This window comes from Adiantum capillus-veneris, chromosome 13 (assembly GCF_014529385.1).
Source record: "Adiantum capillus-veneris isolate H3 chromosome 13, ASM1452938v2, whole genome shotgun sequence".
NCBI lineage: Eukaryota > Viridiplantae > Streptophyta > Polypodiopsida > Polypodiales > Pteridaceae > Adiantum > Adiantum capillus-veneris.
This window is the reverse complement of record NC_140943.1, coordinates 41385481-41410350: the sequence shown is the minus strand read 5'-3', so window position 1 is coordinate 41410350 and position 24870 is coordinate 41385481. Positions and strand designations below refer to the sequence as shown.

Here is a 24870-nt window from a genome sequence, read left to right as displayed (position 1 = left end):
TTTGGGGAGGCAGCGGCGCCTTTATTGAGGGGAAGCGTGAGCCTTCAATGCCCAGCCCCTGCTTTGCTTCACCTCAGGCGCAGCCTGAGCAGCTTGCACTTCCCCTGCAATTGCTTGCTTCACGTCCATTTCTTACCCTTGGTGCAGTCACCTAAGATTTTGCTGCACTAAGCTTCACGTCCTTGCAATCTCTTGCTTCAGAATCTACTTTTGAACCTCTATTGGGCACTGCTTAAGTGAAGTCTCCCCCTCCTAAAGCTTAAGTCCATTGCTCTCACCTCCCCCTCCAAAAGGTTAAGTGACTGCGTAGATTTTACAGAGCATTTCAATCTTTCAACCTTGATATTAAAATCCCCTTCTAACAAACAAACAATCACAAGGGATGGGGGATGCGAGACTCCGCTACATCGAGATTGTGCGTTGGGAGAAAAACTCGTCAATGCATTGCAACGGAAGAGTGTCGGGCTAAAAAAATATGTTATGAGAAGAGGGTCGACATGATGGACCATCTTCAAGATGATCATGGCATCGAGTGTGATATCCTGCTACGCAAGGGTGGTCGACCTCGAGGCTTGATGAATAGGACTTCGTCAAGGGAAAACACATACAAGAAGCAATCAAGGGTGCTATTCGAGGATGTGGCGTGTAAGTTCGAGAGAAACAAGTCAAAGGTTCAACAAGTGAGGGAGAAGTCCTTGCTTTGAAAATGGATTGCTTTCGATGAGAGTGAGAAGCTAGCAAAGGGACCGAAAGAAGCTTTTGTAGAAAGAGAAATGGCCAATGCATTAGAGGAGTACATGAGCACAAAAGATGCCCGCATGGCGGGTATACAAAAACGGATTGATGGGAGCTTCGAGTTGAATGTAAGCATTTCTATCCCAACCATCACATTTTAATTTTATCAGGATTAAGTTGTTTTTTTTGCTTTCCGCTCTGCTCTCTTTTTAGAAATGTAATCCCGGTGAAAAAAAGCATAAAGAAGAGAAAAAGTAGAGGAGAAAGTTGATATTGGGCAAGCTTGTACTCCCCTATGTAGCATGTAGTGTTGTTATTTTAAATGACTACTTGTATGGTATGATGCGGTTTTTGAATTTGGTGTTGAATGAGTTTCATGTCTTGTAGCCAAATCTCACATTGGATGATGTTCATGGTCCTTTTCTTGCACCTGTGAAGCAAGGGAAAAAAAGAAGCTTCATAGAGGGTACTCCTGTACCGTTAGGTGCTTCCTTGCTTGAAAATTCATTGTCCATTCAAAGAGGGAAACGGGTAAAACTTTGTTCATGTTAGGAGGTTGTAAATCATGCATATAGTAGATAATGTTACTTAGCTTCCTCTTGATCTTGTCAATATACTTCAGATTTGGGTGACCATTGGTTCGTCAAAGCAAAGCCAAATGATTAGTGACTCTCCTCTTTGCAAAGGCGACATGCCACTTTCTTTGGTGATAAACAATGGGGGAATTAACTTGGAAGCAAGTAGTAGTAATGGCAATGAATCTCCATACAGGCAAGGTGAATATTATCATCCTCTAAAGATCTAGCATTCTTTATTATTTGTTAATATATGAATTTGCTTTGACATATAGTTTTGAAAGTGGATCACCAATTCACTTTTAGATCTCATCGATCTAATATAATTTCGGAAGTGGACATGAAAATGCTTGAAGATATTTCCCATGCCAAAGCTTCCACAAAAACATTGAACTTGTTTATGATGTAAGTATAGTTTAAAGTTTGTTTGAATGCTTTCAAACACATTGCCAAATGAGGTTTTAGACGAAGTTTGGTTCATGGATAGTTTTTGGTATGACTATGTTACACTACGTCACCATGAAGACATTGGAGTTATCAAGAATTACTTGCAAGGTTTAGATATGTCTCAACATTGGTTCTTTTTTCTACCAATAGTTAATAGGTATGCTTTATTCATTTTCTTTTAGTTTGAAAGTGATGTGATGTACCTTTGGTTGTCATGCTTAATTTGTTGCATATTTATGTCTTGTTTAAGGAACCATTGGGTCCTTTATGCCATCTTCAACAATCACTTCAAAAAGCTTGACAAATTTCCATGGGAGACACATGCTATCATGTACTTCATTTCATTGCCGGATTCTAATGGCACAACCAATCTTGCTAGTATTTATAGGTATGTATGTGGTAAGGAATATAGAGGTTATTGGGTGAGAGTTGGAACTAAGAGCTTTCCTTGTAGGGTTCTTGAGATTCTATCTCACAATTGTTCGAGCGAGGGTTTGAAAGAGTTCATGGCAAAACCAAGAAAATGACTATCACCACTAGAAATACCTGAAGTGTGTCAATGGCTCAAGTGTTATATGCATGTGTTTTCATGTTAATAAGATCAATATATATTATTTTTCAATATTGAAAATTGATGCATGTCTTTAGGTTTCGCCAACCAAATGCCCATGATTGTGGGTTTTATGTGATGGCTTATATGAAGCATCTTATTGCTGGGGCCTTTGGCAAACGAACAAAGAGCTGGGTATGTGAATGTTTTTCATTGAAAAAAACACTTAACTTCATGTAATGGTCTTACTTTAGTGATTTACATGGTTCACTAACTCTCTATGTTTGATGTATAGCTCACAAAGACTTGGTGCAAGCACCAATTTGTTTAAAGGCTAAAAGAGGAGCTTATAGCTTGGAGCAAAAAGTTTCTAGGACTTGATGGAGTGCAAGGATGATGTGTTTTGGACTCTCTAGACTAGGATATTTATGTAGCATCTCTTTTTTATCTCATGCGTTGGAAATCTCTTCATATTATGTAAAACTTTTGTGATGTAACTTTTGAGATCATATGAGAGCATAGTGCACCATATGCTAGTGTCTTTTATGTCACATGATGGAGTTTTGATATAATTTTTTTGTTCTTTACGCAATATAGGCCATCTTGTTTCCTCCATTATGTCTCTCCATGCGTCTACTTTGGCTATCGATTGCCTACCTTTCGTACGTATTAAGAGGGATATATCAAGGCTGATTCCAAATTCCCAAGAGTGATCTAAGTTCACAATTGCAAATAATGCAATGCTATATGATGGGTTTTTATGTAAAATTTTGTTCTTTATGCAGTCTAACTCATCACGTTCTCTCCAAAAAGTGGTTTAAATTTGTCTAATTCATGTGTGGTAAGAAGTGATGTGTTAAGATCGATTCTAATTCTCCAAGAGTGACCAAGGTAGGTGCACTTGTTGCCAAAACCTTGTGAGTGAAGATTGCGCTAGTGCAATGATGCAATCTATTTGGATTCACGTTGTTATGGTAGGTACATTTGTTGGTGAGAAAAGCGAGAAAAAGTAATCGTGGACTTTCAAAGAGTCACGTGACCATGTATGGAGTATGCCTTGGTTATAAATGGGGTGATCAACACGTATTGGTAGACCAATTGTTGTAGGGGTGAAAGGCTCAATGGTAAGGAGGAATTGCTATAAAATATAAGCAAGTGATGCTTGAACTAAGGTAATTCAAATTACATGACAACTATAAGCATAAGCTTCCATTTGGGATGCAAACTATGCATAAGTGGTGAGCTAGGGGTGAACTACGGGTGAACCAGGGGTGAACTAGGGTGAAAATCTAAGTGAACTAGGGGTGAAATCTGAGAATGAATTGCGAGAGCATGGTTTTGGGCCTTGTACTTCAAAGGAGCTTGAAGAGTCACTAGCTTGATCACATGTGTTGCTACTGCTTGAGTCACTCTCCAATTCTAGGTCCGATATGATCTCATTGCCTGCATGGTCTTCAAGTGATTCCATATTGAAGGAAGGTGAGTTAGGTTACTTCAAGTTCACCCTTAGTTCATCCTTAGTTCATTCCTAGTTCACCTCTGTGAACCCACATTCCATGAATCCATGAACCCACATTCTCAGGCCACCGTAAGTTCACTACTAGTTTACCCTTAGTTCACCCCTAGTTCACTATGGTAAAGTCAGAAAACCTTAGTTTACTTCTAGTTCACTATGGTAAAGTAAAAAAACCTTAGTTTACTGTTAGTTCACTAATTTCAAAGCTCTCTCTCCTCACTATACGTGCACATTAGAGTCCCTCAATGTCAAGCTTTGGCTTTCTAAAACGTGTCTTCTCAAAGTAATCGTGGCTGGCTCTTAAGTGTCCTTGGATTATATGCAAATCTACTTTTCAAGCCTAGTTTATCCCAAGTTCACCTCCAATCATTGATCAAGAATCTTCCTAAAAAGACGTGCAAATCGCTTTTCCACCCTAGTTCACCGATCCGACGGACGACTGAAATTGCATTGCGGTTCCCGCTTCTCTTTCCCACCATAGATCCCCCCTGGCTGGAGCCATGCCATATAGTGACGAGCCCCCCCTCCCCCTAAACGTAACGAGCGAAAGTCGAGGGATCTACGGTGGATATTCAATCCACCGTTGATCCCATCTCTGCAGGGCAAAAAGATAGGGTCCCCACCATCGCGTCGTGACTCAACCTCACCACCTCCCGCTCCACACTCGTAGTCCCTATCCAGCCCACCTATCACGCCTGCTTGACATGGTAGTAAGCGCAATACTATAAACGTCTGTTCCGCCGCATCGATCCAACGGCCCAAAGACAAACCCCCCCCCCCCCCCCCCCCCCGCCCCCCGCCCCCCCCCAAAATCCTGCACTATCGCCCACTTTTCAACGTCCAACGCGATGCACTGCCCTATTGCTTATTGGCGCTCGAAAATACAAAGGATATGTTGGTCCCGGACCTTCAAGTTCAAGGCAGGACTTTCAGAAAGAATGAACGATAGTGTTGCCATTTGGCTGCCTGAGAGAGAGAGAGAGAGAGAGAGAGATGGGAGTTCATGTGCTCTTGGTGCCATGGTCTGCACAAGGCCATCTAACTCCAGTGCTGCAACTGGCGCGGGTGCTGGCGTGCAATCCAGAGTTTCTCATAACCCTAGTGCTGAATGCAAGGGCAAGCGCAAGAGTGGAGAGCGCCTCCTCTGCTCTTCCTCGTCACCACAGCATCAAGGTGCAGGTCATCTGCGATGGCCTCAACCCAGATCCCTCCCACACCCCTTCCATGGATGATGTCGTCGCCTCTGTACCCATCATGCAGCAGAACTTGCAGACGCTTGTTGGAGACCTCATGGCTTCTCCACACCCTGTCACTTGCCTCATCTCTGGTACCTTCTGCTATTGGTCCAAATCAGTTGCGCGTGCATTCAACATTCCCCGTGTCGAGCTCTGGTCTTCCCCTGCGTTTATCTACTCCATCGGCTTCTTCCATCACCGCCTCATTGAGGAAGGTCTCGTTCCCTTGAAAGGTAAGCTTGGCTCGCCTCTTGAGATTGAGATGTATATACTGAATATATGCTGTAGAAGAAGAAGAAGAGAAGAGCGTTTCAAAGTCGTGAAAGACGGGTCTCAAACTCAAGACCGAATCTACCACACTTTGGTGATAGAGGAAGCTTATTTTGTTTCATTGACAATCCCAAGAGACCTCATAGATCTATCCAATGAGTCTTGAACTCGAGATCTCTTACTCAAGAGGGAACGGGGATAACCGCAATTTCGTGATAAGAGGAAGCTTATTTTGCTACCTGCCTCACCCCTTGGAGGGACTATCAAACTGGGTACATGGGCGTGAGCTTAACCTAAAACTTGAGAGCATATTTCAAACAAAACTAGCAACTACTGACAAAGCCAATGTAAACCCTGATTGATAACTTTAGGGAATCTGTTAGATTCTCTAAAAGACACTTGAGAAAAAGTGCTATCCTGTAGTACGTAGATTTCGTCTCGAGTTCATCCCAGGTTCATTAGTGCATTTTTTAAGGCTACAGTGGAAATTTTTGAAGAAAATCCAAGCAAGATTGGAAGAAAATGGCAAATTGACCCATTTTAGGTACAAACTGATAGAAATGTTCTGGTAATCAATAGGATTTTGAGTGTGTGTTTCCCTTTGGTTCATGAAATACTTTTAGGGAGCATTGTCCATCACTACTTTAAGAGAACCCTCCTACGCTTAAGAAAAGAAGACTTTTTCCTTAAAGATAGCGAAATCCGGGTATTCCACAAAGTGCTAGCAGAATTGTAGTAGGGCTTCTAAATTCAAGGAGAGATTTTAAGTATTTTATTAAATTGAGTACTAGGTCTCCCCACTAGTCTTGGACGCCGATCCAGCCTTTACAACAAAGTTTTGAACTCCTGGGCATAATTTTGGTAACTTCTTTGTGCCAAATTTGTACCCTAGCTCTCAGCATTGTCTTCATAAGGACAAATCTAAGCTTGGATGCTGCAAAAAGTGAGAATTGAACTATCATTTTGTAGATGGGATCAACCTGCTCCACATCTCTTATAAAAGTCAATTTATGCTAAATTCTACCTTTGCATTTTTCATGGATTTGGTTCGTGGCTCATACTTCATGTTGTTAACTAATGTTTGCTTCACGACTATCAAGATGAAATTTTGGGTGTTGCCATACTTCTACACCCCAACAAATGAGTCAGAATTTGATAATCATTTCTGGTATAGGCTCAAACCATTCCATACAAGCACTCCGCGGTTGCATTTCCATGGGTTGAATTCACAACTTGTACATCTGAATTGTCGCTCATTCATAAGAAAACTGCTTGTGTGAAAACTTATCCCAACAAAAAGGGAAATTTTGGTTGACCTTGATTCACCGTATGGAAATGTCCATACATACATTTCTGGTGGTAAATCGATTATTAGCAGAGATTTACAATAAGCTTCATTTATGTTCACAACTTCTTGTTGTAGCGAGAGCCCAGATTGCTCTTCTATTAAAACCCCCTAAGCCAACAATATAGGTGCCCATCAAAGTGTGAATGCAACAAGCCCAACCATGTGTATGCCCTGTGGAGTATCCACCACTCTTCCCATTTGTCTAGAGAATGATGAAATATCCAGCCTTTCTCTATGTCTATATATGAGGCTTCTTGTAATCATCTAGGTATCTAACATAACTAAGCTCTCTCTTCTCAATTATGAATGGCTCACTTAATTTCGGCCTTGCGCCAGACCCTGTCGTTGTGAGCTAGTCAAGGAAGCTCTTCGTCTAATTTGCCAAACTATGTCAATTAGGAGCTCGATGAAAGGAGATCACATCCAATATAATTGGCCACATACAATGCTGTGTAAATCATTGAGGTTTTGAAGATAAGAGATACAATATATTTTTCCACGTCCATTGCTGATCAATCACCTTCGTTGTTCTCCAGGTCAGCGAAGCAACACATGGATCACTGGCATACCTGGTCTGCCTCCCATGAAGGCTACAGAGTTTGTGAAAGAGCTCACACCAACTGAAGAGGAAATACAAGCCGATCCAGAGAAGGTTCCGAGGATGCTGAAGCGATTACAGAACACCTATAGTGAAGCAAGGGACCAGTATAGGATACTTGTAAATAGCATCTACGACTTGGAAAGCCAATCCTTTGATGCTCTTTGTGAGGAACAGGTCCACGCTTATGCTGTTGGGCCTCTTTTTCTTCATAATGTCGGTGTCGATGCAAGCAATCAACGTTTCACAGAACCAAGAACAAGCTTGTACAAGGAGGACCGCAGTTGCCTGCAATGGCTTGGTAGCAGGGCGCCTGCATCTACTTTGTATGTAGCTTTTGGAAGTGATTCCAGAATGGAAAAGCAGGACATTCAAGAGCTTGCTCTGGGGCTGGAGGCAAGTGGGCATAATTTCTTGTGGGCTATTAGGCCTGGTTCCATAGTAGGTGATCTTTCTGTGGCTGACGTCTTGCCAGAAGGCTTTGAAGAAAGAGTCGCCAATAGAGGCTTGATTGTCTCGTGGGCACCTCAGACGGATGTGCTTTCCCACTCTGCGATTGGGGGCTTTTTGAGTCATTGTGGATGGAACTCCACTCTAGAGGCTCTCTGGATGGGGGTTCCAATCCTAGGGTGGCCTCAGAGGGCAGACCAAGGTGTCAACCAGTTCTTCATCAGAGAAGTTTGGAAGGTGGGTCTCGCTGTAGAAATGGACGAAGATAGCAAAGTCAGTAGAATCTCTATAGAGAAAGCTGTAAGGTTGTTAATGGTGGGTGAGGAAGGTTCTCTGGCGAGGGAGAAGGTGAAGGAAGTGAAGAAACTGATGTTAAAAGTCACCAATGATGGAGGCTCGTCTCGGAGAAACCTTGATCAGTTCATACAAGATCTCTACCATCTAGCTCAAGACAGATGTTCTACTTAGTGCTTACAAGAAAAGAGGACCTTTCGTATATAGCATCATCAGTGTCCTGAAATGAGCAAAATCACTCAAGGTGGAGGCTTGTCTCGGATGATCTTTCATCACTTATAGATCTTTACTGTCTTAACTCGACAGAGGTCATCTCGCTGTTCCTAGTGCTTACCGGAGAGAAGGGCGGAAGGGCCTTTCCTATGTAGCACCATTAGGCTATTAGCATTCTAAAATGAGCCAAGTCTGCCCCTCAAGTCTTTGTGAGAGAAATGAGCTATGGAATGTCGAGTATCCACACTCAAGCAGAGTGCATGGTCTTTCAAACTGTCTAGTAGGCCAACTGTCTACCTGCTAGATGAAGGGAACTATGGGAGACATAATGTGGACCAAGGATGATCTATGCAGAGCTTGGGAGGAAGTTTACTTGTAGCATCTTGTGCCATTTGTGAGATTTGAGGCCATATGGTTGAGTTGCCCCACCTTTCTTTATCATCGTTGAAAGGCGCTTTCAACGATTGCATAGAGCCCATTGGAGTTCGGATGGATGAAATACTGGTCTTCACTTTTTCCCTAGCAAGCATCCAAGAAGACTTGGGAAGAATTAGGTGTCCTTGGTGCCTTGCATACTCTTGGTGCCACCAAACCTTTTGTTAAGCTATGGATCTTCTGGCACTTTGCATTTGGAGGGTTATCAGCCAACTAGAAATGGACTCCTGTGGTGCGGTTCAATGGTTGCAACAGGAATATGTGAGCCAAGCTTGGGCTGCCTTACCTTTGCATCCTATGGAAAGTGCATGTGGAGGGATAGAAATTACTGTCTTAGGTACCACAAGTAGGTAGCCTTTAAAGACTCTTTTTGAGTACAACTTACGAACTAAAGTTGAAATTGGTAATTTTCTTTGATTCATCGAGATATGAGGGTTATCTCAACGCTTCTTTCTTTGAAGGTGCAATCTTGTGCAATCCTTATTTGTTGTAGCATACCATTGCATCTGTCTTGCACAAAGATATGAGCATGCCTTTTTCAGACCCAGTAACTGATGTGTTGACTATAGTAGTGCCAAGCTCTTTTCTTGGAAATGCTAAAATGTAGCAATATCTTTATACCTTTAAAAAAAAAAAAAAGGCCATTCGAAGCTTCGCTTTGACTAGTTTTACGGGATAGCGCCCCCACAGTGGGTGCGCTTAAAGCCCTCACCGTTTTACCACTAGGCCAACTTCCTTTGGACAATATATCTTTACATAACAGCCTGACAGTTGAAGGGATTGGCTGTAAGCTAAATGCAGCATGCATACAGTTGAAGAGAAACTAGCCCATTTACAAGGGGAACCAAGGGTAGGCAAGGCACCATGGGACATCTAGCTCTGCCAAAGTCACCTTGGATGCTCTTTGTTGTGTGGCACCGAGAGGCATTGCACACATGTGCTCCTTCTTTCACCATACCTCCAATACTGTTGTTGTATGCAACAACAATATTTACGTTGTAACTAAAATATTTTCGTTTGTCTCACTTTGCAACCGCCACAAGGTTGTCGTACACAAAAAATGTTTCACAAAATTAAAGGGAGTTGGATAGATATGGGCAAAAGCTTAAAAATGTTGGACAAATCATTCAAGTACACAAGGATAAATACATATTTGCAAGTTGTGTGTCAATGAACTAGTGGACGCTAGTAGTGCCAACAAAGACAACTTGTCATCATGAATCTCCCTTGGAGAGCTGAACTCTATAAATACCTCGCGAGCATCATAGCATCCATCAAGTGTCTCCAACAAGATTTTTACACAATGATCATGTTTGCGATGTTTGTGTGGGTGCTCTCACACTCATTTTGTTAGGCAGCCAATAAAACTATTGTATAGTGCATCCCCAAGCTTGCCTTCAATTTCTTTATACTAATAAAACTATTGTATAGTGCATCCCCAAGCTTGCCTTCAATTTCTTTATACTAAGGAGGGCTTGTTCAATAGGTGCCTTCACGCACATAAGGACACACATGATTCTCTATAAGTGCATACTCGCCAAATATAAAGTCAATTGTGCTTATCACCAAAGTGGGGTTTTCCATGGGAAGGCTTTCTATGTACTTCATACACCAACTTCTTCTCATTTATGAGAAATAGAGAGAGCATGTTGGTTTGTGTCATTAGCTTGTTCAATCTTCATAGCAACAAATGCACTTCACTATGTATCCTCTATAGTCCTTTCTATTCTCATTACAACAAGGATAATGTGTGCGTTTGAATTTGCCCCCCCCCCCCCCCCCCTTTTCACCCAAAAAAAAAGACAGCACCACACCATATCCACAGTCCTCAAGCAACGGGAGTCATTGATCAACTCAACATAAGAGCATGAAACATGCTTCATTTGGTGTCATAGGTCATGTTTGAGCTTCAAGCTCTCTCTCTCTCTCTCTCAGGGCTTCAACCCTTTGACATTATAGGAAGGGCAAAAACTGCCAACCTACAAAATACAGCTCTAAGCAAATGACAAAGATACAACTAGAGGTTAACAAAAATATAAGTTGATGGAACAATCCCCAAAATCTCCATAAGTTAAAGTTGAGTAAACAAGGGGACAAGCAAATGGATGAGAACTACATGACAGGAAGCTGAACAGGTTGATGACCAAACAACATACCCACATAAATATGCCCAGGACAATCTCTCTCTCTCTCTCTCTCTCTCTCTCTCTCTCTCTCACACACACACACACACACACACACACACACACACACACACACACAATAGATTTCTTTGCATGCACCCTTTATGTGAGCGCTCTAGCTCCATCGCAATCAGCTGCTCTCAATGTTTCTTACCTTTCTAAACCTTAGAATCATCTGCACTAATTCACAAGCAGCCATAAAGAATCAATGCTATAATAATATAGGTAATATAACTCTCCAAATGAATTGGGTTTCTACCATTTAAGACATATTTAGGAATTATGGGAAAAATGCACAAAAACGGGACAATTCTTTTTGTTCTCTATTTCTTGAGGAGAGGTAAACAATGTTTTAGGATGCTCATTGTGTTTGTATATATAGTTTTTAGTAGTTTGCATGGACTAAAAAAATCACATATGACATTAAGCTTTTGAGTCTCAGAACTACAAACTTGTTCAGAAATGCTACTCGTAAACCTTCGTCCTCAAGTATGATTCTCTAGGAGCAGACTCTGTGTCAAAACACAACTTTAGGCCCAAACTCTAGGTTGAGCCTTGTTAAATGTACATGGTATTCAACCATGTGGCTATCCTTGTCCTGCTGACAAAGACAAAAGAAGAAGTGTTACAATATAGAGTCGTGGACATTAGATTCTACACAATGTAGACTTTTTATTGATGACAAAAATTCCTCATTTCAATGCTCATGGTGTTTAGAACCAAATTGTTGTGACATGTAGATATTGAGCCTTTGTCGCAAACTTGAAATTAAGGGCCCTTGTATAAGCACTCTGGAGTGAAGTGTCCAAAGTCTAGAGCATGCTCCCAAATTCTAGAGTCCAAAGTCCACATGATACTCTTGTGAAACACTAAAGCATGCTTCTAAGCCTGGTTTCAGACTGTGTGAAACTAGGGTCTGTGCAGGGTCATTCTTCTAACAAGGCAATAAGTGATTCAAGGAGCACCATTGGTTTCTTTCTCAGAACTTCCATGAGCTCGAACGGCCCGAACCCCCGGAATAGAACTTTGCCAAGGGCCCTGATCAGCTGAAAACACACATGGTTGTTGATCTTGCAAATTTGTAGCTTTTAAGAGTGGTGATCTAGAAAAATTCTTAGTTTTGATTGAACTGTGTGTATTCAAAAAAATGAGCCTTGGACACCTTATGTGAGCTACAGTGGCACAAAAACGCTTGAGCTGGCATGCGATACAAGGGAACTTTGAACCTACCGTGAAGCTTGCTCTTTTAAACTTGAGGTTGAGCCCTTTCAAAACATAAACAAAATATTAGCAAGGCATAAAGGTAAATGATATGCAAACGTGATGGCCAATCACGATGGGAGTTCACTTTAATTTGAATTTCAAACATGACGGTCGTCAAATATGACGGCTGGGAGCGGGGATTGCTCCACATTTCCAGCCGTTTGATACTCCTCATCAAGGTGCCTTAGCTTCCCATGCCTCACCGAGGTGACTCAAGCTTCTCGTCAGGTTCTGTATCTAGAATTCCCATTCCTGTTCAAAGAGGGTGCGAGACTGCATGATGCAATCTCTTCTTACTTTTGTTCGATTCCACAAGCTATACCAGTTTGTGTACATTGCCGATTTGCGCTCCTTATCGGTTAGTATTTGCACTTGTGCCGCATGCTGAGACTCAGTCTATCGCCTTGAGAAGCCTTGTGCATATACTCTGTTTGCTTGGTAATAGCATACGAGAGTATCACGCTGAGAAGCCTTGTGCATAGCCTCTGTTTTCTTGGTAATAGCATACACGAGCTTGGATCTAAAGGTTGTTCATACAAGGAGCACCAAATTTATGGCAGTCATGAATTCTTGAGTGTGTAGTCGACATGGCGCATGAAGGCATCACAGGGAGAGAGCGCAGGCATCTACTCCTCACGCAAGCTGGAGCTGGTCCTAACGAGCCCGTCTTCCACCAACCTTCTTCCACCAACATACCTGGACAGCAAAGCCATCCTGCACATTGGAGCCTACGGGTGTAGTTGACATGGCGCATGAGGGCATCACAGGGGGATAGGCTCTGTAGCCACTCATGCGAGTTGGAGTTGGATGTAACAAGCCTGTCTTCCACCACCTCCACTAGAAAGCCAACCTGCTGCGCCAGCTGCACGCCTTCTACTACTTCCATTTTTATTACACTATACTCTATACTATTTGATGACCCAATCACACTTTTTATATTTTAAGTCTTCCATTTCCATACAGTCCATTCACGTTATAGCACGTAAGAGCTTAAGACACACCAGATTGAGGACAATCACAAATTGAAGGCCACTTTAAGGCCTCTTTGTGAATGGATCACACCAAGCGTGAATCATACTTGAGAAGTCTATCATATTGAGCGATTCCTCTTTGTGAATGGATCACATTGAATTACTTGAGTGACATGAAAAAATTTACACGTCCACGGTAAGTTTCTATGAGCAAACACTATAGGCGATCAAAGCACTTGGAAGGCACAATGCTAGCAAGATATTTCTAGTATAGGAAAGCTTGGCGAACTCTCTCTCTCTCTCTCTCTCTCTCTCCCCCTCCTTTTTGTATCTAGCGAGGGTAGAGGCTCGAACTTAAGTTCGAGCCTCCGCGCCTTCTTCTATTCAGTAGGGTTTTAGTCTCTACCCTTTTTGTATCTAGCAAGGGTGGAGGTTTGAACTTAAGTTCGAGCCTCCACATTTTCTTTTATTTGGTAAGGGTTAGCCTCTACCATTTTTTAATGTACCAAGGGTTGAGGCTCGAACTTAAGTTTGAGCCTCCACGGCTTCTTCTATTTGGTAGCTCTACCTTTTTTGTACCTGGCCGTGTTAGAGTTTCCAACTTCAGTTTGAGCTTGATGTGGAGGCTCGCACTTAAGTTCGAGCATGCACACCTTTTTTGTACATGCCATGATAGACGTTCAATATTTTGAAAGTGCTTGTCATATAAAAAATCTCTATGCTAGGTAGCTTGGCTTCCATGTATAAATTCATTTTTTCACCTCTAACTGGAACCAAATGTATGTTTTTTCCCTCCAAAAAGGCCACTAATTTTAACAAATTGTTAACTTTGTATCTCAAAAACTTGTTTTAAGAGGAGTTATTTTTACAGAATAACAAGAATCTAACTTGTTCCAATAGACCTCCAAGTGCCCTAAATTGAACTCATTAACAAGCATCAAACTCCTTCGAGTTGACCTCCAAGTGCCCTAAAGTTCTTGTTATGTTATGACTAGAGGAGAATTCATCACATTATTTAGAGAATATTATTAAGTAATGGGCTTTTCAAATATCTTAAGTATGACAAAATGAAGGTTCCATCTAAATAAAAAAGGAATTGAATTGAGTGTGCCCACAAAGAAATGATAGATAAAATTGCACAACAATGTTAAGTTTGCGAGTAGCTTTATAAAAAATGGGACTTGAATAATTCCCAAAATTCCTAAATATGGCTTATTTTGTGTTTTTAAAATTTCAGTGTGATTTCCTCTTCTTTGTCATAAAGTATCGCCGCTTGAAGAGATACTGCTCCGCTACTTCAAACTAGGATCCCATTAAGGTCCTAACCAAACAAAGATATAGATCTTATGAAGGTCCAACAGTGTGAAGGGTGTGCAGCGGAACAGAAACACGAACATGGAACATGGAACACGAGAGAGAGAGAGAGAGAGAGAGAGAGAGAGAGAGAGAGAGAAATGAAATGAAATAATATATTAACATCTTCGAAAAGGCCAAAATGACCTATGAGACCAATTGTTACAAAGTGGTAAATTATACCATGTCTGGGTACAAAAAGAGGGATACTAAAGTGTAACTAGAGGTGCTACTGAGAGAGATAGATAGATAGATTTTATTATCGTCCTCGGAGGTCAAATATGACCTATGGGAGCAAAGTTACATGTGATGTAGTATGTGTGGTTGATGATTAATTCTCCATGCTCCAAAGTTGTGGTGATGAGAGTGCAATGGAGAGCCAACACTGTGGCTGGGAGAGGAAAGTGTATAGGTCTAAGTCATGGCTAAAAATGTGAGGGAAGCACGTTCGGATGTGACCAAAAGCTGAGCACTCTAGTAATGTGTGGTACTCAGAGTCTCGAACTTGCAGTGAGCATAATGTGCATACTCGATTTGACTCTTCTCCATTGCCCCAATGTCCTGTCTCACATCGAAGGGAGTGGGAGCTAAGCCGAATGGCTGTGATAGCACGTATCGCTGACAAGCGGATATGCTGAAGCATGTAAGGGTGAGTACGGTTTTCGCTTTCAGCAAAGAACATGGTTTTGTAGTTAGGGACAATATGGCTGGTGTAATGTATGAAGTGTGGCCCCCTAGATTTCTCCCAAGCCGTAATACATTGGCGTTGTAAAAAAGATTCATTCACTAGGGAGTCTATTGAGGTATCATGTAGCAAGTGTAATACATCCCATCTTCCAAATCACTTTTTTATATCTTGCATTCCATCCTGTGCTCAAGATCTTGCTTTTATGCATCTTTTGAACTTTTTTGCTTGCTTCCCATGCAATCATAGGAAGTCGATGTGAGAGGTTTTGAGGCATCTTTATTATGTACTCCATAACCCATTTCATGTCCATAACCTCAATTGGAAGAGATCCTGACTCAAGAAGTAGGAGCATATATGGTGTTTGTGTCTTAACTTGGAGAAAGTTTGTAAGAAAACACTTTTGGACATTATCAAACTCTTGCCAAGTAAACTTTGAGATGCTCCCGTCCCATACTTCAACTCCATAAAGAAAAATCGGTGTCACCAATGTGTCAAAAAGGTACTTCTTGAGAACCCAACACTTCATATTTTTTGCATTACACGTGTTCTCAAATGCATAATATGCTCTCTTTCCGGCTTTCAATTGACGCATAGCACATTCATGCCACTTGTGAATGGCCGAAAATTTTATAGCTCTCGACAACTTCAAGTGTCTCATTGTTGTACACAATGCATAGCTTCTCCTTATGGTTGGTTTTCACAAAGCATAACCTTTGTTTTACATTTGTTCACAATCAGCCCACTATGGAAGCAAAGTTCTCAAGGACAACTTTAAGCTTTTGTGCATCCTCTAAATTGTGTGCTAGAAGCACTACATCATTTGCATACAACAAAAGCATGATTACCGCATTTCAAATAGTGACCTCTTCAATGCCTTCTTCTTGCATAAAGTCAAATACCATTTGTTCCAATTGATCGATGCATAGGCCAAAGAGAGTTGGTGACATTGGACATCCTTGTTTAACCTCAATAGTGCTTGCAAAAACTTCTAGAATTCCTCTTCACATGCGCAATTGACACATCACTTTCTCATAGAGTCGAAAAACCGGAAGCATAAACTCTCTTGACACTGGAGTTGTTCCATCCTTTTCCACAAATTGTTACGTGGAATCATATCAAAGGCTTTCTTAAAGTTCACAAAGCAACAATATAATCGCTTGCTTTTCATTATCTCCATGAAAACACAAAGAGTAACAAGATGATCAATGATGCTATAGTGTCGACGAAAACCCACTTGTCCTTTTGCACTCTTATCATTCTCTTCAACCAAATCACTCAATTTTATCTCCATTATGCACCCAAACAACTTTGCCATAAAAGACCCAATCATTATAGTTCAATAATTGTTTACATTCTTTACATCCTCTTCTTTATGCAAAAGTTTGACCTAATTAGTACTCCAATCATAAAGCATACCATATTGAAGTGCAAGATTGAACATATCACACATCCACTCACTTGTATGATCGTACTTCAATTGATGAAAAAGAACCGGATCACTATGGAAAGTTACTTTCACGCATGTACAATAGCACGAGTATGCTCATTGACAATCGTGTATCTTTGTGGAGTGTAAACAATGGATTTACATGTACAAAACATAATGGAGATAGAGTAATTAACTATATGCCAGTTTGTGAAGCCATCATGTATTGCATAAAGAGTTTTACGCTTGACCAATGGACTCCGAAATGAGACCATCGAACCTTATGTATTGAGCTTTCATGTGGAAAAGCAAAGGAAAGAGAAATTATCACCATGCATGGATTTCATACAAACACCAATGTGTATTGAAATGATTAAGCAAAAGTTATGGATGACAGCTTCAACATGATACACCATTGAAACTAAAGGAAAAGCCTTTAAGATAGTTATTTATTCTTGTGCTGAACAATTCTTTGAATTCTTTGCAATAAAGTATATTCATGGTTTCTATGTAGACACATTGTAGACAACCATATGAGCAACCCAATGTTGGAAAAATGCCATTTTATGGTTCACTCTAACTCAACATGATACAAGATGACCAAAAAGTGGAATGGAGCTATATCGATATAGCAAGCCAACTTTTTTGTATATACCATGACACCAAATCCCTAACAAAGCTTCGCTTGGATGACCAAAGAAGGCCAAAACCTGAAAAGTCTTGCTACAATATATACAATCCTCTAAGTGAATAGATAAAATTGATGAACCGCCCCACATATTGAAGGGACCTGCGTAGATGAAAACTACACAAAACTGACTTGTAGTGACAAGCACAACCTACAAAAGACTACAAAGTGCGTGAATTGCAGAAATCTGCTCTCAAAAAACCTGCACATAAGAACAAAATTGTCTGCGCAATATTGCCGGAAGTTGTACATGTTTCCAAACCAATGTAAACTGCCTATGCAGTCATATCCACAAAAGCCATCGTTATATCATTACGCGGAACGCTTGTCAAAACCATCAATCTCATCAGGACAAAGAATTCTTGGTCGACAGTCGTTACGAACAAAGAACTACCTTAGCAGTGCCATAACAACCACTAGCAGACAAACCGTTGTCAGGCTTTCTGTGAAATCATCACTTTATGTCATGATAAGCACATCACCTTTGGATTAGTGTGACTGGAACCTCACAGGTGCAATGTAACACCAACCACACTCAAATGTTACACAAAGAAACAAAATACGAAGGGAATAAACGAATCATCACAACAATAGAAAGCCTCTTATCAAAAAGCTTATTTATATTTTCTGTTGTAAGCATTACAATTCCAGTTTCCATGTTCCCAGGTTGCTCAGGTTCTGCTGGAGTGAGAATGAATGGTTCCGTTAAATGGTCTACCAGCACTGCCAATAACCAAAGGCAATCAGACAAAGAGTTCTAAGTGAACTAAAGTACTATCTACCATAACAACTTGCTGAACAACAAGGGCTTGAACACAAGCCTCGGATGCCTCACCCGTAGTGACACACAACACATACAGCATTTGTACGAATCCATTCTCCACATTAATCAGACCTTGCAGCAAAGCGCTCAACTTTCTTGTCATTAAGATTGATACCCACCATAGCTTCACCCAAACCGCAGCTGACATCTGCTATAATGCTAGGGTCATTGAAGTGAGTCACAGCAGAAACTATGGCTCGAGCACGCTGAGAGGGGTTGCCACTTTTGAAGATACCAGACCCAACAAACACACCGTCACACCCAAGCTGCATCATCATAGCTGCGTCAGCAGGAGTTGCAACACCACCGGCTGCAAAATTTACCACTGGAAGGCGCCCAAGTTGCTTAGTTTGCCTCACAAGCTCATAAGGGGCGGCAATTTCCTTTGCAAACGTAAAAACTTCATCATCATCAAGGCTTTGAAGCCTCCTGATTTCACCAAGTACAGAGCGCACGTGCCTCACAGCTTCAACCACATTGCCAGTCCCTGCTTCTCCCTTGGTCCTGATCATTGCAGCCCCCTCTGCAATCCTTCTTAAAGCTTCACCTAGGTTGCGGCAGCCACAAACAAAAGGAATACGAAAGTTGTGCTTGTTGATGTGGTTCACATCATCCGCTGGGGTAAGGACCTCACTCTCATCAATGTAATCCACACCAATGGCCTCAAGTACCTGCGCTTCCACAAAATGCCCAATTCTGGCTTTGGCCATCACAGGAATAGTGACAGCATTCTTGATCTCCTTGATCAAACCAGGATCACTCATGCGAGCCACACCACCCTCAGCCCTGATGTCCGCAGGCACACGTTCGAGGGCCATTACGGCAGTAGCGCCTGCCTCTTCCGCAATTCGAGCCTGCTCTGCATTCACAACATCCATAATAACACCTCCTCGGAGCATCTGAGCAAGACCCACCTTGACTGCATAAGATGACTTCTTGGGATCAGAGATGGCACCATTGCCATAGACAGTCACAACTCCATTGCTAGCCATTCCTGAGGGAAAGAATCACCACCATAAGCAACAAATCAATTGAGTGCAGCGAAGACAGCTTCAGAATGTCAATGAAAGATAAAAAGGGTGTTTGTGTGCGGCGGCAAAGATCATGCTTCCAGTCGTACAATGAGAAATACAAGAAGATTTCAGGCAAACAAACGTCCTTGATAGCTAATGCAAGACCGAACCTCTCCAATGTAACTAACTAATAGAAACCTTCGATTTGGCCACCACAGAGACAACTACATCCAGAGTTAGGACAAAAAAATTAAGCTTGTGCCCATAAGGCAGATGGCGCGGAAAGGAAGCCTGGCTTCTTGCTTCCGCATGGGAGATTATCTCAAGCTGCACACTTATTAAAGTTCTTACCACTCCCATTACCTTTGATCGGGGCTACCTTAGAATGCGCAACCCTAAACCTCGACTTCTCCTCCAGGCGACCCTAAAATTTCCAAAATACAGCGCAAGCCCTCCACTAACAGACTCAAATTATCCATCATGAGATCGAATCAAAGCGAAAAAACCGCTATCAGCAAAGAGAAACCCTAATTGAAAGCAACGAAGGACCCATACCTGCACGATTCAAAAAGGAGAGATGGAGAAGACAGAGGAGCTCTGGCCTGCACTGCGGGTGTTAGAGGCCTGTATGTGTGTGTATGACGGTGCTTGTGAACAAGCTGCTGGTTTTGAAGGGAAAAAGAGGGGTTAACGCCGCCCTCAAATAAGGGAGCATTTCCGGCCCATTTTCTGATGCCTTCAACCTTCCACGTCAACTACTGTGTTTTCCGCCGTTGGATCTGACGTGGCTCTCATCTCACCTGTCCACCATTCAAAATGCAAGGGTTTTTTGCCATTGACCTTTTCGGACGCAAGGAGCCTTTTTGGATAGAGAGGACCTTGGTGTTCAAGTCTATGCTCACAAAAAACATTTTAGACCATGTTAAAACATGCCCTTTAAAGGGCAAGAGCAAAGGGAGAAAAGGCGTACCATTTTTTGTCCCTTTGGTTAGTGATTTCCTTCATAAAAGGGCCACGTTGCCTTCCTTTAGGCCCATGTCACATTGGGACACACAAAACATGACCCAATTGAAATGGCGAGCGCTCATTAGCTGCGCAAAAGGGCAAAGATGGCCTCCACAACTTGTCAGAGGGATGACCTCCCCAAACCGGCCAACTTTCGCTTTGCCTGGCCATGCTCAAAAAGTAGATGCGCGAAAGCTCTTTACAGGCGTTGAGCTCTGGCGCTCAACGTTAGTTGACTAGAGTCAACCACTTGGCTACTCGCCATTTGTTTCAAAAGCAGGCCGAATTTTTTTTCTATCTCCAATGTGACACTGTGAGGCCGCCCACAGCTGAAAAAGAAAAGAGACAGGTGTCCCAGTGTGACAAGGGCCTTAGGTTTGGTGGTAGTGCCTTTGGAAAAGAGTACCAAGGACCTACCAAGCTCATTTTTGAAGGGTAACCCTTATCATTCATTTCAAAGGGTAAATTTTTACCTAAACTTCATCTATACTTATATAATGGAGCTTAAATTTTTTGACGAAGCAGAGAGACTCCACGTGTTCACTCCTCCAAGCTTTGCACTTGCTACAGCATTTCAGATCTACCTCGACTTGACATGTGTGTGTGTGTGTGAGAGAGAGAGTGAGAGAGAACCCTTGCACGGACTACAACCTTTCCGCTCCACATCAACTCTTTCCAGGCATCTATCAGCGTGTGAGAGAGAGAGAGCTAGAGAGGGAGAGATTTAATTGTACGTGCGCATAGCCTGTTGCCTCTTTGTGTGCATGCGTGTGACACTGTGTGTGTGTGTGTGTGTGTGTGTGTGTGTGAGAGAGAGAGAGAGAGAGAGAGATATGAACGATTGGCTGTGGAGATCGAGCTTATGTGTGTCCACTTGCAAGTTTTCAGAGAGCCTGGACCCTCGCTCTATGTCATCATCCGTGCAGCTTGGCAAAAACGTGAATGCAGGGTACACAATGCACATTGAGTACAATTGCTGACTCAAGCCATACGTGAACAAGAGCCAATTGGGGGGGGGGGGGGGGGGGGGGGAAGAGAGAGAGAGAGGTAGCAGGTAGGTCGTCACGCTGGACTGCGCCAGCCTTGCATCTGTGTGTGTGCGCGCGCGTGTGTGTGTGTGTGTGTGTGTGTGTGTGTGTGTGTGTGTGTGTGTGTGTGTGTGTGTGTGTGTGTGTGTGTGTGTGTGTGTGAGAGAGAGAGAGAGAGAGAGAGAGCGTTCTGTGGCGAGGAAGCTCTGGGCTCAACAGATGCGAAGGGACGAGCTTTCTTCAAATGTGCTCACCAGGCTGCACCAACTCTGTGTGTGTGTGTGTGTGTGTGTGTGTGTGTGTGTGTGTGTGTGTGTGTGTGAGAGAGAGAGAGAGAGAGAGAGAGAGAGAGCGCTCTTTGTGGTGCGCAAGTAGTCCCGAAAAAAATCAATTCTTCAAACATACAAAATTCATTTCCTTGAATTTGTCAATTGGAAATTTTAGAAAATCAGGCTACTTTTTCAAGTTTTACACAATTTTTCTCTATTTTGGGGTGAAATTTCTCCTTTCTCCTTGTCCTCAATTAACATTTTTGAAATTGAAAACAGCATGATATTAAGCTGAGACACATTTTTCCCAAACACTGTGTGCAAGTCACATCGAAACTCACACATCGGAACTCAGTCGTGCAACTAGAATAGACGCACAATTGGAAACACTGGTGGGTCATTTTCAATAGATGCGATTGGATGGCAAATGTGCTCATCTATGCTTGGTGATTATATGTAATGGAAGACATTTAACACAGGTGAGAGAACTCGTGACTAGGGGTTGCTCGAAAAACATTATGTGCTTGGGTCAAACTGAATTAAAAATCTATTTGCCTTATTACACAGCCATATTCAAAGAAGTTGATAGAAGGTCAATAGGCGGGGACATCTCAATGGAGAGAGAGAGAGAGAGAGAGAGACGTATTTGATCACTATAGCATATGCTACATTGTGGACATTGGCAAAGCAGTGTTTGGGAAAAACCATTGTCTCAAACATACAAAATTCCTTTTCTTGAATTCGCCAAGAGGAAATTTTGAGAAATAAGGTTATTTTTTCAAATTTTTATACTATTTTTTGTTTGTTTTGGGATGAAATTTCTCCTTTTGCCCTTGCCCTTAACCGGCATTTTCAAGATTGAAAACGACACGATATTAAGCTGAGACACATTTTTCTCGAACATTGTTGGCAAGCAACTTCATGGTGAGACTGTTTCGTTTGATTCCAAACATCATGCTTGGAATTGCTTTGCTCAGAATATATATCAAATGTGGTGTACTTTTGAATACACAAACCATTCTTGAAATGCATCAATTGTCAACAACAGCAACCTAGGGAGGTCTACAAAGCGCCATGGATATAAGCAAATGGATTCATGATGGGATTGTTCGTCGAAGGCTCTTGGAAAAATAATATTGTGCTTGAAATTGTTGCTCGAAGTATAGGTCAATTTAGGTATAAATTTACACTTTTTTTTTTTGTTTTGGGACGGAATTTCTCCTTTTGCGCTTGCCCTTAACCGGCATTTTCAAAATAAAAAACGGCACGATATTAAGCTGAGACACATTTTTCTCGAACATTGTTGGCAAGTAACTTCATGATGAGACTGTTTGTCTAATTCCAACATCATGCTTGGAATTGCTTTGCTCAGAATGTATATCAAATGTGGTGTACTTTTGAATGCACAAACCGTTCTTGGAATGCATCAATTGTCAACAAGGGCAACCTAGGGAGGTCTAGGAAGCGCCATGGATATAAGCAAAAGGATTCATAATGGGATTGTTCATCGAAGGATCTTGGAAAAATAATATTGTGCTTGAAATTGTTGCTCGAAGTGTAGGTCAATTTAGGTATAAATTTGAAGGCACAAAATTATCTTGGAATGGAGTGATTGTTGAATATGCCCAACATAGGTAGGACTAGGAATTGGTGGGCTACTTACAACAAATGAAGAGTGAAGGTTTATTTTCTAGATGATATCCCTATGATTGCATTTTAAAGACATGGGGCATCATGCAAGAAAATTATTATGGCAGGTTTCTTTTCCAGATGCAATCACCTATGATTGCATCTTAAAGAGATGAGGCATCATCGAAAAAAATTAATATGGAAGCGTTTTTACTAGATGCAATTCTCTATGCTTGCATCTTGAAGTTATGGGGCAACGGCTGTGTACATAAAAAATCATGATGAAACTTTTAGCTAGCAGCTCTTGCAATGTTATGGTTGTTAGGTATGTCAAATATGGTATACTATTGAAAGCACATAGAGTTCTTTGTCGCCTTCTTATCCGAGATGTGGTCTCTTAGAATGAAATGGTTGTTGGATATGCCCAAAAGGGATAGGACTAGAAAGTAAACAGTGGGCTATTTCAGACAGTACAGAGTGAACGCTTCTCTTAAGATGCGCTCACTATGCTTGCATCTTAAAGGCATAAGACATTATGAAAGAAGTTGGCATTGTAAACAACTTCATGATGAGATTGTTCATTGCAAGTCTTAGAAAGAAAAAATCTTGCTCGAAACTTTTTTGCTCGACATGCATGTCAATGTGGTGACTTCTAAACATGCAAATGTTTTTGGGAACGCAGTGATTGTTGGATATGTAAGAATGTCATTTCTTGGAGTACATTATTTATATGGTTTGCCTAGCATGGGCAAGGCCAAGAAGCTCCAGGTTGTCAATCTCCAAAATCTCTCTCTATTTTGCATCTTGAAGCCATGGTGCAATGGCTGTGTACATATAGAAATTCATCATGAGATATTTAGCTAGCTGGTTTTATCTCGCAATGTTGTGGTGGTCATATATGTCAAATATGGTATATTGTTGACCGCACATTTGAGTGGGTTTTGGCTCGCAATGTTGTGGTTGTCATATCTATCAGATATGGTATATTGTTGATAGCACAACAAGATCGTACCCTAGACGTGGTCTATGGGAATGCAATGGTTGTAGGATATGCCAGAAAGGGAGAAAGGACCAGTGAAAGAAATGGGTTGTTTAAGTCGGTACAGAGTGAATTTTACTCTATAGATGGAGTCACCTACACTTGCATCTCGAAGGCATAGGACATTATGTAGGTAGTTGATATTTGCAAATAGCTTCATGATAAGCCAATAGAGAGTGAATTTTTCTCTATAGATGGAGTCACCTATTCTTGCATCTTTAAGCCGATACAAAGTGAATGTTTCTCTATTGATGGAGTTACCTATGCTATCATCTTGAAGGCATATGACATTATGTAAGTAGTTGATATTGTAAAACAGCTTTAGGATGAGATGGTTTGTTATAGGCACTTGAAAAGAATATTGCTTGGGATGATGTGCTTAACATGTATGTCAATTGTGTGTCGCAGGGCCAAGAAACTTTGGGATGTCTTCAACAAATAGAGAGTTAGGACTTATCTCCCAATGCAATCACCAAAATCTCTCAGATATTTTCAACAAATGAAAAACAAGAATTTTCTCCAAATGCTAATATGGCGGGTGTTTTTCGAAGGCATGTGGATAAAGCAATATATTGACATGGAAAAACAAATTTGTGATGAGATTCATAGTCAAGGGCTATTGGAAAAGAACATCGTGCTTGCTTAGGTGAAATGTGTGCCAAGTGGGAGACACTCTCCAAGCGTAAATGTCGCTTCTTGCATTTTGAAGATGTGGTATTATGCCTCTTCCTGCATCCTGAAGACATGGTATTATGCAAAATGCTAACGTGAGTAGCAAATACAAATGTTAGTCATAGTGAGTAACTACATTATCACGCTTGCCAAT

The 24870-nt window shown here is 41.6% G+C and overlaps 2 protein-coding genes and 1 pseudogene across 3 annotated transcripts; 2 read left to right on the top strand and 1 right to left on the bottom strand.

Moving 5' to 3' along the window:
* Positions 1-1426: 1426 nt before the first annotated feature.
* On the top strand, positions 1427-2645 carry LOC147443865 (uncharacterized; annotated as a pseudogene).
* Positions 2646-4727: 2082 nt separating this feature from the next.
* LOC147443864 (UDP-glycosyltransferase 76E2-like) lies at positions 4728-9093 on the top strand. The gene is made up of 2 exons (XM_086526678.1): positions 4728-5291; positions 7213-9093. The coding sequence occupies exons 1-2, from the start codon at positions 4817-4819 to the stop codon at positions 8190-8192; spliced, it is 1455 nt and encodes a 484-aa protein (XP_086382804.1). The 5' UTR covers positions 4728-4816; the 3' UTR covers positions 8193-9093.
* An 8747-nt stretch (positions 9094-17840) lies between these two features.
* LOC147443863 (putative pyridoxal 5'-phosphate synthase subunit PDX1) lies at positions 17841-19789 on the bottom strand. Of its 2 annotated transcripts, XR_015189990.1 has the most exons (3): positions 19630-19789; positions 18074-19055; positions 17841-17961 (listed from the first exon to the last, which is right to left on the bottom strand). XR_015189990.1 is itself a non-coding variant. In XM_086526677.1 (2 exons), the coding sequence occupies exon 2, from the start codon at positions 19051-19053 to the stop codon at positions 18124-18126; it is 930 nt and encodes a 309-aa protein (XP_086382803.1). In that variant the 5' UTR covers positions 19054-19055; positions 19630-19789; the 3' UTR covers positions 17841-18123. The 2 variants fall into 2 exon arrangements, 1 of the variants encoding a protein (XP_086382803.1); XM_086526677.1 differs by having other exon boundaries at positions 17841-19055.
* Positions 19790-24870: the final 5081 nt, after the last annotated feature.

Bases quoted from the DNA above. Each gene is read 5' to 3' on its own strand.
- LOC147443864 (XM_086526678.1), top strand. From the start codon at position 4,817: ATGGGAGTTCATGTGCTCTTGGTGCCATGGTCTGCACAAGGCCATCTA. The intron at 5,292-7,212 runs GTAAGCTTGGCT...GTTGTTCTCCAG, and splicing joins AGGTCTCGTTCCCTTGAAAG to GTCAGCGAAGCAACACATGG.
- LOC147443863 (XM_086526677.1), bottom strand. From the start codon at position 19,053: ATGGCTAGCAATGGAGTTGTGACTGTCTATGGCAATGGTGCCATCTCT.